Source organism: Peromyscus eremicus, chromosome 4, assembly GCF_949786415.1.
Source record: "Peromyscus eremicus chromosome 4, PerEre_H2_v1, whole genome shotgun sequence".
NCBI classification, from domain to species: Eukaryota; Metazoa; Chordata; class Mammalia; order Rodentia; family Cricetidae; genus Peromyscus; species Peromyscus eremicus.
The window spans coordinates 129,517,641-129,532,389 of record NC_081419.1 but is presented as its reverse complement, the minus strand read 5'-3'; the positions used below and the strand labels follow the sequence as shown (position 1 = coordinate 129,532,389).

Here is a 14,749-nt window from a genome sequence, read left to right as displayed (position 1 = left end):
GTTTTGTTAACTTAAAGTTTTTCATGACAATGAGACACATCTGCTCCTGGCAGCACCAATTTACTTCAGAGAAGATGATGGGCAATGAAGAAACTCCTTATGGAATTTGCTTTCATTGTGGCAAGATTAGCCACTGGGCAAAAAACTGTTTGACTGCTGACAATGTGCTGTGCAGACTGGACATGCAGGAAACGGAGGAAAGTGACTGACAAACTTTACCAAAACAAGGCAGGACAGTCCAAATTCCTGTTTCAAAGATAGGCCTGTAGGCTGAAGATGGATGCCCCAACGTTGCAGAGGACCTTCGAGTGACTGTCCAGGCAGCCAAATGTCTCTGTTGTTAGATGATATATCCTTCTGGGTCTTTAATGGAGTTGAAGACTAAATAGTTATAGTTGCAGTTATAATAGAAAGTAAATTAGGTGTAAAATTCTGGATTCACTAAGATAGGATTGATAATCAATTATTTCCTCTAAATATGCTAACTACAAATGGACAGAATATTGTGAATGTAATCCTTACCCGATAATTGTTATTGTATATAGTCTTACTATGTTGAAGTTAAAACTCTTTCATTTTTATTTAGACAAAAAGGGGGAAATGTAGTAGAATATTATATAAAAGTGTGTTACTTTTGTTTATGTTGGATTTGTTTAACTCTGTGAAGCTATGTTATTGTGCCTGCATAAAATACCTGATGGACTAATAAAGAACTGGCCAATAGCAAGGCAGGAGAAAGGATAGGTGGGGCTGGCTGGCAGAGAGAATATATAGAAGGAGAAAACTGAGAAAAAGAGGAGAGAAGTAGCCAGAAGGAGGAGGACTCCAGAGGCCAGCCACCCAGCTACACAGCAAACCACGTAGTAAGAGTAATAAGTTAAGAGACCAGGAAAAGCCCAGAGGCAAAATATAGATGGGATAATTTTAAATAAAGACCAAGCTAAGCTAAGGTCGGGCATTCATAAGTAATAATAAGCCTCCATGTGTGATTTATTTGAGAGCTAGGTGGTGGACCCCCAAAAGAGAAAAAACAAACAACAACAAAAGTAAATTTGGAATTTTGTCCAATTACCTTCTCACTTTATTTATTTGTTTGTTTGTTTCTGTGCTGGAGATGAAACCAAGAGCTCAAGCATTCTAGGCAAGATCTCTACCAATGAGCCCTCTTCTGGCTTCTTTGGGTTTGGTTTGGTTATTATTATTGTCTGAGAAAGGGATCCTGCTGTACAGCCCAGGCTGCCCTGAGCTTCCTCTATAGCCTAGGATGGCATTGAACTTACAACCTCCCACCTCAGCCTCCTGAGTAGCTCGGCTGTTATGTGAATTTTTCTTGGGAGGCGGAGGGGGTGAAAGTGCTGCCAAGAATCTATGCCAAAATTAATAGGTTGAAGTATGGTAGTTCACAACCGTAATACCAGCACATGGGAAACTGCGTCAGGAGGGTGACTAGCCTAGTCCAGCCTGGGTAGCGTAGAGAGAAAAGAAAGAAACTAAAACTTATTTAAAACACACACTCCACCTGGCGGAAACGCTGCTGCGATGCTCACAGTGAAACCACTTCCATCTACACCAAAGCATTCAAAAGCAACAATCTAAGCAAACAATTAAAGATCGGGCCAGTGAACACTGTCAGAATGCATCTTACACAAATGTGAAAAAGCAGAAATCCAATCTGCAATGCCAAGCACAATCGCCAGAACCCACAGGGTGGAAGGTGAGAACTGACTCCTACAAACTGTCCTCTAACCTCTCTACACACGTGCACAAACACAAGATAAATAAAAATGTAATAAAACAGGGGATGGACAGATGGCTCAGAGGTTAAGATGGCTCAGTGGTTGGCCACTCTTCTAAAGGACCCAGGTTCAATTTCCAGCACCCACATGACAGTTCACCAGTCCACAACTGTCTGTAACTCCAGTTCCAGGGGATCTGACATTCTCACACAGACATACATGCAGACAAACCCAATATACATCAAAATAAAATAATAATAATAATAACAAAAACTGCTGTGTGGTAGTGGTAATATACACCTTTAATCCCAGCCCTTGGGAGGCAGAGGCAGGCAGATATCTGTGAGTTCCAGGCCAGACAGAGCTACAGTAAGACCTTATCTCAAAAACAACAGCAACAATAAACACTACCACACCACCAGAGGCTGGAGGATGACATGAGTTAGAGACTAGCCTAGACTACAGTGCAAGACCCTATTTCAAAACAACAATATTATGGTTGTATCTGTTGTAGAATAAATATTATTTTAAGGAGTGTTACTTTTGTTACTGTGCCTGTCTAAACACCTGATGGTCTAACAATGAAAGGAACAGCCAATAGCAAGGCAGGAGAAAGGATAGGCAGGGCTGGCAGGCAGAAAGAGAAATCTAGGAGGAGGGAGAAGTAGCCAGAGAAAGAGAAGGACTCCAGATCCAGCCACCCAGCCACACAGAAAGCCAGGGAGTAAGAGTAACAGGAAAAGACCAGAGGCAAAAGGTAGACGGGATAATTTAAGTTAAGAAAAACTGGCAAGAAACTAGCAAGCTAAGGCCAGATATTTATAATTAAGAATAAACCACTGTGTGTGATTTATTTGGGAGCCAGGTGGCGGATCCCTCAAAAGAAGAGCCAAAACAAACAACATATTTCCTTGCTAATAAAAAATATCAGGAAATTGGGGCAGTGGTGGCACACACCTTTAATCCTAGCACTCAGGAGGCAGAGGCAGGTGGATCTCTGTGAGTTTGAGGCCAGCCTGGTCAAAAAAATGAGTTCCAGGAGAGCCAGGACTACTTCAAAGAGAAACTGGGGGTGGGGGGAGGGAGGAAGGAAGAAAGGAACGAAGGAACGAAGGAAGGAAGGAAAAATCAGATACTATGGCACATGATCCTACCTAATCCATGGAACAATTGACTGTATTTCCTCATTCTGTCTCTATGGAAACTTGAGGCTGGGGAGATAAAGCAATTTAACCAAGGAAACTCAGCTAGTAATGGGAGCACTTCAGACCTGAATCCAGAGCACCTTGCTCTAAACTACAGCTATTTCTTACTGTACCAGACAGCAATGTTTGTTTGTTTTTGTTTTTCAAGACAGGGTTCCTCTGTGTAACAGCCTTAGCCATCCTAGAACTCGAGTTGTAGACCAGGCTGGCCTTAAAAATCACAGATATCCCCCTGACTCTGCCTCTGGAGTGCTGGGATTACAGGCCTACGCCCAGCTAGCAGACAGGGATTTTAAGCACTATAATAAACCACAATCTGACGTTCACAGGCTGGTCTATTGATTTGCTATTGACATCTGGAAGGTTAATCAAGACAGTAAACTTACCTGGGAATGATGCAAGGACTTAGAATTTAAGCACTCACCTGCACCCAAGGGACCTAGCCAACCAACTGACACCAGGGACAACGTCCCCTACTTCCTTAGACTCTGCTTGTGCCCAAATGTTCAATTAACCTTTACTCCTGGCTCTAGCCTGCCCTTTCCTGAGACCTTATGCCATATCTTGACAAGAGCAGAACACAGACTCCACTAAAAGCCAACTCTAGCCACCAATGGCCCCTTTGTCTCCTAGACAAGACCCAAAGCAAGCAAGGGAGCATTCTATTCACTGATATAAAGTTTGCTATATTAAAAAAAATAAATGGGGGTTGGGGGTTTAGCTCAGTGGTAGAGTGCTTGCCTAGCAAGCGCAAGGCCCTGGGTTCGGTCCTCAGCTCCGGAAAGAAAAAAAATAATAAAATTAAATTAAAAATAAATAAATAAATAAATAAATAAATAAATAAATAAATAAATAAATAAATAAGTGGGCCTGGGATTAGCTCAGTTGGTGGAGTACTTGCCTAGTATTCACAAAGCTCTAGGTTAGCTCCTCCACTCAGCATAAACCAGACATAACGGCCATGCTTATAATCTACAGGGAGATCTTGTTGCTAAAATAGTAATAGTAATAATTTAAAATTTTAAATTAAAAAAATTAAAAAGGCCAGCAGGATGGCTCAGTAGGTAAAGGGGCCACCACCCAGCATGATTGAGTACCACCTCTGAAGCCCACACAGTAGAAAGAGAGACCACTCCTGCTAGCTATCCTCTGACCTATATATACAATGAATTAATGAATGAATGAATGTAGTCTTTTTAAGGGCTGGCAAGATGGCTCAGTAACTTAAGGAGATTGCCACCAGGCCTGATAATCTGAGTTCAATATTCAGAACCCACATAAAAATGAAGGGAGAGAAATGACTCATAAAAAATTGCCTCTGGCTGGGTGGCGGTGGCACCTACCTTTAAACCCAGCACTGGAGAGGCAGAGCCAGCAGATCTCTGTGAGTTCGGGGCCAGCCTGGTCTACAGAACGAGATCCAGGACAGGTACCAAAACAACACAAACAACTAACCCTGCCTTGAAAAACTAAAAAATAAAAATAAAAATAAAGATTAAAAAAAAAATTGCCTTTGGTTTCTACATACCTCCACGACACATATATGTAAGCACACACATACAATAATAACAATAAATCAAAAATGTAATAAAGGAAAAAGGAGAGAAGTAGGAAAGAAAAAGAAAGGCAAGTAGAGTGACACACACCTGTAATCCTAGCACTCAGAAGTCTTGAGGCAAGAGGACACAAGTTCCAGGCCTCTGAGAGCTACTAGTTGGACTATGTCTCAAAATTAAACAAATCCTGGGCTGGAGAGATTGCTCAGTGGTTAAGAGCACCTACTTCTCAAAGAAAACCCAGGTTCATTTCCCAGCACCACAGAGCAGCTCACAACTCTCTGTACCTCCATTTCTAGGGAATACAATGCCTTGTTGTGGATATCGCTCTGTATAAATAAAATGCTGATTGGCCAGTAGCCGGGCAGGAAGTATAGGCAGGACAAGCAGAGTAGAGAATCCTGGGAACGGGAAGGCTGAGTCAGGAGATGCTGCCAGCCGCCACCATGAGTACCAACATGTAAGGTACCGGTAAGCCACGAGCCATGTGGCAAGGTATAGATTTATAGAAATGGGTTAATTTAAGATAGAAGAACTAGATAACAAGAAGCCTGCCACAGCTATACAGTTTGTAAGCAATATAAGTCTGTGTGTTTACTCGGTTGGGTCTGAGTGGCTGTGGGACTGGCAGGTGAGAGAGATTTGTCCTGACCGTTGGCCAGGCAGGACTGGAGAAAACTTCAGCTACAATGCCTCTTTTGTTTGTTGTTATTATTTGTTTATTTGTTTTTCAAGACAGAGTTTCTCAGTGTAACAGCCCTGGTTGTCCTCCAATTTGATTTTGTAGACAAGGCTGTCTTCTAACTCACAGATTTCTGCCTGCCTCTGCTTCCCAAGTGCTGAGACTTACAACATCTCTTGTGATCTCCACAGGTTCCTGCACACCTGTGTTACACATATACACTCAAGCATACACATATACACATAAAAATGAGCTGGCTCAGCAGTTAAGAGCATTGGCTGCTCTTCCATAGGACCCAAGGATTCCCAGCACCCAGCTCACAACTCTCTGTAACTCCAGTTCCAAGGGATGCCTGTGGAATATTCCTTTACATTGTTTGAATATATGTCACTATGATTGGTTTAATGAAGCTGACAGGCCAATAGCTGAACAGGATAAAGTTAGGCAGGAGAGCAAAGTGGAGAATGTTGTGAGGAAGAAGGACAAAGCTGGAGAATAGTTCAGCAGACACAGTGAGAAGCAAGATGGGCATGCTGTACTGAGAGAAGGTACCAAGCCACATGGCAAAGCATAGATAAGAAATGTGGGTTAATTTAAATATAAGAGTTAGCTAGTAACAAGCCTGAACTATTGGCCAAGTATTTATAATTCATATTAAGACTCTGAGTGGTTACTTGGGAGCAGGCAGTTGGGACAGAAAACTCCGCCTACAGATCCCACTTCCTCTCTGACCTCCTTGGGTACCAGGCACATACGTGGTACACAGACATGCAGCCAAAAAACTCAAACACATAAAATACTTTAAAAATTTTAAAAATAAATAAATATATTTTCTAAAGTAACAAATCCCAGAATTCAGAAAGCTGAAGCAAGAAGATAAGACCTTTATTTAAAAAAAAAAATTAAGCAAATTAAACAAAAATGTATTCACTGCCGGGCAGTGGTGGTGCACGCCTTTAATCCCAGCACTAGCGAGGCAGAGGCAGGCGGATCTTTGTGAATTCGAGGCCAGCCTGGTCTACAGAGCGAGATCCAGGAAAGACGCAAAGCTACACAGAGAAACTCTGTCTCGAAAAACCCAAAAAAAAAAAAAAAAAAAAAGTATTTACTGATTCTGATTGATAAGTAAATTATTTTATAATTAGCTTTATCTGTATCTTGATTTTTTTTTTAATTAAAAACAAAAATGTCACCAGGGTGGGGGTAGGGGGTGGAGCACATATTTGATCCCAGCACTCAGAAGGCAGAGGCAGGCGGATCTCTGTGAGTTGGAGGCCAATCTGGTCTACAAAGCGAGTTCTAGGACAGCAAGAGCTACACAGGGAAACCTTGTCTCGAAAAACCAAAACAAATAAAAAAACTGTCACCAGGTGTGGTAGCACATACCTTTAATCCAAACACTCAGGAGGCAGAAGGCAGATCTCTGAATTCAAGACCAGACTAGTCTGTATAGTCAGACCCTTTCAGAAAAAATGTCTTCCCTTGATTCTTTGACCTCTAACACTTACCTCTAACAGTAACATTTTTATTTGGGGCTATTTGTTTATCAAGAAAAGATCTCAGGTAGCTCGGGTTAGCTTTAAACTACTGATGGATCCTCCTGCCTTAGCCTAAATGCTGGAGATACAGGTATACACCACTTACCCAATACAAGCAGGCTTTAAACAAATGTCAAAACTGGGGCTAGAGAGTAGTTAAGAACACTGGCTGTTCTTCCAGAGGCCCTGGGTTTAATTCCCAGCACACACATTGTCAGCTCACAACTGTCTGTAACTCCTGTTTCAGGGGATCCAACACCCTCACACAGTCATACATGCAGGAAAAATACCAACGCACATTAAAAAAATCTAAACCAAAGCCAGAAATGGTAGTGAATACCTTTAATTCCAGCACTAGAGAGACTGAGGAAGGCAGATCTCTGAGTTCTAGAGAAACTGTCTCAAACAAACAAATGAACAAAAATGTCAAAACCCGACTCAACAAGATGGTTTAATACGTAAAAGCGCTTGCTACATCCCTTATGACCTGAGCTTCTCTGATCCTACATAAAGGGAGTGATTCCCACAAGTTGTCCTCTGACCTCCACAAATGCAGATGTGCACAGACCTGAACTTAGACACACACATGAGAATAACAAAGAAAAAATAAATTTAAAAAATTATACTAGCCAGGCGGTGGTGGCACATGCCTTTGATCCCAGCACTCAAGAGGCGGATCTCTGAGTTCCAGGCCAGCCTGGTCTACAGAGCGAGATCCAGGACAGGCACCAAAACTACACAGAGAAACCCTGTCTCAAAAAAAAAATTTTGTACTAGTCAGATTTTTTGTCAACATCTGGAAAAAGGAACCTCAACTGAGAAAATAGCTCCATCAGACTGGCCTGTAGGCAAGTAGATAAGGGCATTTTGATTAATAATTTATATGGGAAGATCTCGTCCACTTAGACCATGCCATCCCTGGGCAGGGGGTCCCAGGGTGTATAAGAGAACAAAGTGAGCAAGCCTCTAGGAGCAATCGGTAAGCAGCATTCCTCTGTGATCTCCGCTTCATTAAGTTCCTGCCTCCAGGTTCCTGCCTTGCTTGAGTTCCTGCCTTGGCTTCCCTCGGGGATGAACTATGATCCAGACACAAAAGCCTGAGTTGTTTCTGGTCTTGGTTTTTATCATAGCAGTAGAAAGCACACTAAACCAGAAATACTGGCTGGGAATAGAAGGAACAATTGTCTAATATGCACAAAGCCCTGGGTTTAATCTCCATTTCCCCTTGGTGGCCAGAAGGGGTGGGGGGAGCAAAACCAACGGATAGGGCTGGGAAAATGGTTCAGTGGGTAAAGTGCTTGCTATGCAAACACGAGGACCTGAGTTGGAATCCCCAGCACCCATGTAAAGCTAGGCACGGTGCCCACTGCTTGGGAAGGGGAAAGAGACAGGCAGATCATGGTGCCTCCCTGGCGAGCCAGTCATATCAAAACAGTAAGTTCCAGGTGCAGGCTCAAAAAATAAGGTGATAGAGTGATAGGTAATAGAGTGATAGAGGAATCCATTTAATGCAGCCTTCCACATGCATACACAGACAAATGACAACCATACATGCATATATAAGCAAATGCACTTGAAAACATGCACATACATGCATACACTGCACCCACACAAATACATAAATAGCTGAAACCAATATAAAAAATAATTACAGAATCAGTAATTCTACCCACACCCAGTATAAATGCAACCAAACTACATTTTCTATTTCTGAGGTGCTAGGGACTGAATCCAGGGCCTCACCTATACCAGACAAGTACTCTATCAAACTCACTCTCTAGTTCCAGGGTCTTTGATCCTAACAGCATGGACAGTTTTCTGTCCAGGCCATTTCCCTTCCCTCTCCCTACATTCCAGAAATCAGTCAATCTATTCTGAGATAACTATCACAAGAGTTAAACTCTTCCTTAGAAAAACTCAAAAACTTCTGTGTTTTGGAGTACCAAGAAACAACCAAATTCTAGGATATCCTAGACTACAACCATCTTTGTAGCTGTTCTGTTTTTCTTCTTCTACTTCTTTTCAGGCAGGGTTTCATATAACCATAGCTGGCCTCAAATTCACTATGTAGCAGGTAGGATAACCTTGAACCTCTGATACCCCTGCCTCTACCTCTCCACCTCAGACTTATCCAGTGCTGGGAATCAAACCCAGGGCTTTGTGCATGCTAGACAAACACTCCACCAACTGAACCTGAATCTCCACTAGCTAGTTTGGATATTTTTTGGGTCAGAATTTCACTCTGTGGTTTATTCTGACCTGAAACTCACTACGCCAAGCTATGCTCCAGATCTCAGTAAAACCTTCCTACCTGAGATTACAGGTGTGTGCCATCACATCCAGGTATGTTTAGTTCTCAAGACTGCTCTCCAAATATTCACTATATGAATCTTAGACTAACCCCCGGATATCAATATTGCCAGACATTTCTAGATGACATGAACGTTCCAAGTATCTGACAGCCAGAAGACAAAAGGCAATTAACACAAGTCAGCCACAGTTGCAGGGACCTGTAATCCAAGCATTCAGGAGGCTAGTCTATCAATTCAAGGTCAGCCTTAGTTACCAGACACCTTGTCACACAAAACAAACAAAATTCAGCCATGCAGTCAAAACCCTCAGCTTCTCAATCCAATTACCCTGAAGGGGACCCTGTGTAACAGTTCTTAACCATCCCACACCCAGAAAACAGGAGAGGCTGTGATGCCACTTCCCATCTATCCCCTCATCTCCATCTCGAGTCTGCTCTTCTTTCAGACAGGCAGCCAAGAGGGAGAAAGCTTTCCTTCCCAGGGTAAGCCCTGCTCTGGTTTCCCATAACGCCTTCATCAAACAGGAAAAGGAGGGGACAAGTGATCCCCGTACCAAACAAAGGGAAAGGATGGGCCTGTCCTCTAAACTTAAGTTTCCCTGCACATCTGCCAAGACTGGAGAAGCTGGAACCCACAACAGCAGCACCACTCTAGCAGTGCTGGGGAGACTCCCTCCCTAAAGCGCTTTAATTAGCAGAAAAAACATAAAAATACCAGTTCTTTAAACGGTCCCGAGCTTCCAACTGGGCTCCCACTTCAAAGCTGATTCCTCGTCTGTTAGGTGGATGCTTTGTCATTTTCAGTCATCAACAGGGCTGCTTTTATTCTCCTGAAAAAGCCAATCAAATATTTATGAAACTTGGGAAAGTCTGTCCGGCGTGTAGCATCACCACCACACACAAAAAAACCAAGCAGGCATCATTCAAATCACCAAGCTCCATGACTCTGTCAGCACCCTCTCGGGCCTCCCGTCCTATCGGGTGTCCCCACTAGCAATACACCTCCACTGTGATCTCTGAAAATTCAGAAGACCCTCTCAGCAAGGCTTACCAAGGGCTCCCCTATGAAGTACATCCCTCAGAACTCGAAAAAATAACTGCTCTCGTGATCGAGTTCAGCCACTCAATGACACATTCAACAAATATTTGTTCAGAGAAGATTTAGTCAAGACCCAAAGAGACGAACAGTTCTTACCCTCAAGGAGCCTTCATATTAAAATGTAGCCAATAAACAGAAGTCAGTTCAAGCTGTAATTGCTATAAAAAGTTAAGTGCTAGAAAGGAAGTAAATGTAAACTGGGATACTAGCCAAGAATGGTGGCTTGGGCCGGTAGTGCCAGCTACGTGGAAGCTGAAAGAGGATCCCTAAGCCCAGGGCAGGGGGGTTGATGCCAACTCTGAACAACAAAGCAAGAAAAACAAAAAACAACAAAAAAAGACACACTGATGGCATCCGACCCTACTTTTGGAAAAGTAGACAAAAAGTTGTAGGGCTGGCAGGGCGGTGGTGGCACACGCCTTTAATCCCAGCACTCAGGAGGCAGAGCCTCTTGTGAGTTCAAGGCCAGTGCTGAGATTACAGGCATGAGCCATCATGACTAGGACTTTATACAAAATTTGTTTTGTTTTGTTGTTTATGTACCAATTTTTAAATGAAAGAATTTATTTGTGGACTGGAAAGATATCTCTGTAGGTAAACTTGCCACTAAGCCTGAAGACCTGAGTTCAATCCCCAGAACTCATATGGTGGAAGGAGAGAACAAACTCCCACAAGCTTTCCTCTGACCTCCACATTAGATAGTATAAAATGTTAAAGAATTTATACTTATACTGTGTTACTGGACCTTCAAAACCAGGTAATACAATTAAGACTAAATTCTTTGTTCCCATGATACTGAAAGGAGATATAAGTGCAAAAAAACTGAACCACTCAGGCACTGACAGCGTATACAAGGTTATATACGATTATACAAGGCAGAGCTGGAGAGGGGGCTCAGCAGTGAAGAGCACTTGCTGCTCCTCCAGGAATCTGAGTTCAGTTCCCAGTACCTACACTGGGCAGCTCACAACAGCCTCCAGTTCCAGGGAATTTGATGCTTTTTTCTGGCTTCTGTGGGTATCTACACACTCACATAGGCACACATATTCAGAAATAAAAATCAACATGAATCTAAAAAAAAAATTTATCCAAGCACGAGAAATCGTTATCAAAAGTAAGATTACCCGCAAGCAGACATGGCTGTGTCTGTATTCATGCCTTTAGATAGAGACAACATTTGGATAAAGGAAGATAAAGCCACTGGGGCTTTCAAAGGCTGTGCCAGCATTATCACACCTTTACAACAAGCAGAAAAGATCAGAGATAAGTCGGGTCCTGTGCAGAGGAAAGTGGAATGGCTGGAGCACTAGCCATGGCCATCTTTTAAAGTTCAAGCCAGAAGAGAGGGGCATGCTGTGAAGATGCTTAGAATCTCATACTGTCACTTGAATCAGAAGACTACAATCCAGAATGCATAAAAACCATTTGTGACAAGAAACCAAGATCCTCTTACATCCAGTTCTGGAGAAATCTAGAACTAATGCTCACATTTAGGAAAAACAGTATTTTTTCATTTAATTTTTTTTTTTGTTTGTTTTGTTTTGTTTTTCGAGACAGAGTTTCTCTGTGTAGCTTTGCGCCTTTCCTGGAACTCACTTGGTAGTCCAGGCTGGCCTCGAACTCACAGAGATCCGCCTGGCTCTGCCTCCCGAGTGCTGGGATTAAAGGCGTGCGCCACCACCGCCCGGCCCATTTAAAATTTTTATTGCACTTTTATTTTTTTTGTGTGTGTGTATGCATGTGTGGGCCCATGTGGCACGGTATCCACGTGGAAGTCAGAAGGCAAGTAGAGGGAAGCTTCTACATACAGAAAAGGAAAATGAAGAACATTCTAGGACACTCACAGAGCAAGAGGCAATCCTCGAGTTGTTTAGCTTGTTCTTAGGCAGGATCTTACTATGCAGCCATCCATGGTCTGGAACTCACTTGGTAAACTGCTTACCTCTGCCTCCCAAGTGCTGGAAGTGGACACGACTGTCCACATCCCTAATTACTACTCCAATTTTGTTTATGACCTACCTCCTCAAGGCAGCTTTCCTGTTATCTATCAAATAGGCATACCTTGGGTGCTGTGAGGATCAGACCAGAAAAGTCTCTAAGGTCCTATTAAAATGTCTAGCACAGGACTGAGGGACATAGCATAGGATGTATGCTTTAGCATACAGGAGCTGTGAGTGCAATTCCCAGGACCTTAAAAAGATAAAATAAATGCCAGATGCCATGAAGCAACCCTGAGAGATAGAGACAGAGATTTGAGATCATCCTCCACTACAAAGTAAGTCTGAGGCAAGTCAGTGCTACAAAGAAGACAAGTGGTTTCAAGCAGGGCCCTTTCCTATCTCACACTCCCTCAGGCTATTGAACTTGACAGGATAGAGACAGGAGAGATGAAGACAGGGAGGGGAGGGAAGGTTGAGTTCGGTTTGGGGGTTGTTTTTTGTTTGTTTTTTTATTTTATAGCTGCAGAAGCCAGAAAAGTTGGGTCCCCTGGAATTGGAATTACAGACAGTTGTGAGTCCCCATGTGGGTGCTGGGAATCAAATCCAGGTCCTCTGGAAGAGGTGACAGTGCTATTAACTGCTCAGTCATCTACCTAGCTCTGTGTGTGTGATAAAACTTTCTTTTATGTAAGTATCTTTCTAATATGTATGTCTGTGCATCACATGCATGCCTGGTGCCTGCGGAAGTCAGAATGGATGTTGTATCCCCTGGAACTGGAATTTCAAACAGTTGTCAACTGTTGTGTGGATGTCAGGAGTTGAACCCAGACCTCTGCAAGATTACCAAGTGCTCTTAACCACTCAACCATCTCTCCAGCTCGCAAGAGGATTGTGGGTTTTTTTATATAAGATTTTTCTTGCCGGGTAGTGGTGGCACCCGCCTTTAATCCCAGCACTTGGGAGGCAGAGCCAGGCGGATCTCTGTGAGTTTGAGGCCAGCCTGGGCTACCAAGTGAGTCCCAGGAAAGGCGCAAAGCTACACAGAGAAACCCTGTCTTGAAAAACCAAAAAAAGAAAAAAAAAAAAAAAAAACCTGACCCCAAGGCCTCTGCAGTAGTAGTAAGTGCTCTTAACCACTAAGCCATCTCTCCAGCCCTGGAAAAAAAAAGGTTTAAAAATGCTTTCTAACTGGGCAGTGGTGGCTCACGCCTTTAATCCTAGACTCAGGAGGCAGAGGCAGGCATATCTCTGTGAATTCAAGGCCAACCTAGTCTACAGAAAGAGTTACAGGACACCCAGGGCTACACAGAGAAAGCCTGTCTCTAAAAAACCAAAACCAAAACTAAAAAAAAAGGTTTCTAGAGGCCTTCGGGGTAACTCACTGGGTGAAACCCTTGATGGCTAACGCAAACCGACAGACAGCCTGAGCTCTGTGAGACCCTGAGGTCTACACAGAAAGAGAACTGAGACTATGAAAGTTGTCCTCTGACTCTACACAGGTGCCATAGCACACACAGCCCACCCCAACCCACACAAGAATCCCCCACACACAGTAGTAAGTAAAATAGGGCGGGCTGGAGAACTGGCTGCTCTTCCCGAGGACTCAGGTTCAATTCCCAGCACCCACATGGAAGCTCACAACTGTCTGTAACTCTAGTTCCAGGGGAAAAAGTCTTTTAAAAAAATAAATAAATAAAATAAGGCTGCACCCTGACACAAGAGGGTTGCCCCAAGTTTGAGGTAACCTGAAGAACACTTTTCAAAACAACAAAAAATGCATTCTCTGAGGACCCAAGCTATTCCTTCCATAATTAAACGGGTTGAGTTTACTCATTCCATATTACTAAGATCAGGCTGGTTGGATCAGTGGAACTTTCCAGAGTCAGTGGGAGAGCCTGCTGAGGGAACATCTTACCCTCACAGTCCCTCCTCCTCCTTCCCCATCACTGCGGAATGAGGGCCTCCAGCCTGACACAGGCTGTGTCCTGAACTCCTCTTTACTTTGTGTTTTTCTTTTTTGGTGACAAGGTCTTATTCTGGAGCCAGACTCCTGTCTCAGCATCTCAAGTGGCCAGGATTAGACACCCAGCACTACTTCATTTTCTGGTCACCATTCTGCAGGCCCTACGTCAAGATTTCTCCATTGCCAAGGGGTACCCAATTAAGGACTCCCTTCCCCCATTTTGGTTAAAAATTTTTTTTTTTTTTTTTTAAGATGGGATCTTATGTAGTTGAGGATGACCTTGAACACGGATCCTCCTGCTGCATCTACCTCCTGAGAGCTGTGATTATACATGAACACACACACACAAACATGTACATACATCCCACATATACACAAGCAGGGAGGGCATGGTGGTATATGCCTATAACCCTAGCACTTGGGAACTTGGAGATGGAGGCAGGAGATTGAGTTCAAGGCCAGCTTTGAGTACACAGGGACAGTGAGTGTCTGGAAGCCGGGCTGGGCTATCTGAGAACAAAGAACTGAACTCAGGGAGTCTGACTCCACATAACAACTACACTGCCAAGTCAAAGGGGGTCTCTAAAGATGGGAGCTGGAAAGGAGGGAAGCCGGGAAGTCTATCTTAGCAGTTATGAGCCAGGACTCTGCAGCAGGGTGGCTGGCCTAGGTTGGGATCACACAATGTTGAGTAAGTCATTCCGCCCCTGAGCCCAGGC

The 14,749-nt window shown here is 43.4% G+C and overlaps 1 protein-coding gene across 2 annotated transcripts in view; it reads right to left on the bottom strand.

Annotated features, from left to right (window-relative positions):
- Nucleotides 1-14,749, bottom strand: part of Phf20 (PHD finger protein 20) — a 113,489-nt gene that overhangs the window by 84,848 nt on the left and 13,892 nt on the right. For both annotated transcript variants that reach the window (XM_059261756.1, XM_059261759.1), the window contains exon 2: nucleotides 9,744-9,858. In XM_059261756.1, coding sequence (XP_059117739.1) covers nucleotides 9,744-9,826 — 83 coding nt within the window. In that variant the 5' untranslated portion in view covers nucleotides 9,827-9,858. The remainder of the gene's footprint in view (nucleotides 1-9,743; nucleotides 9,859-14,749) is intronic.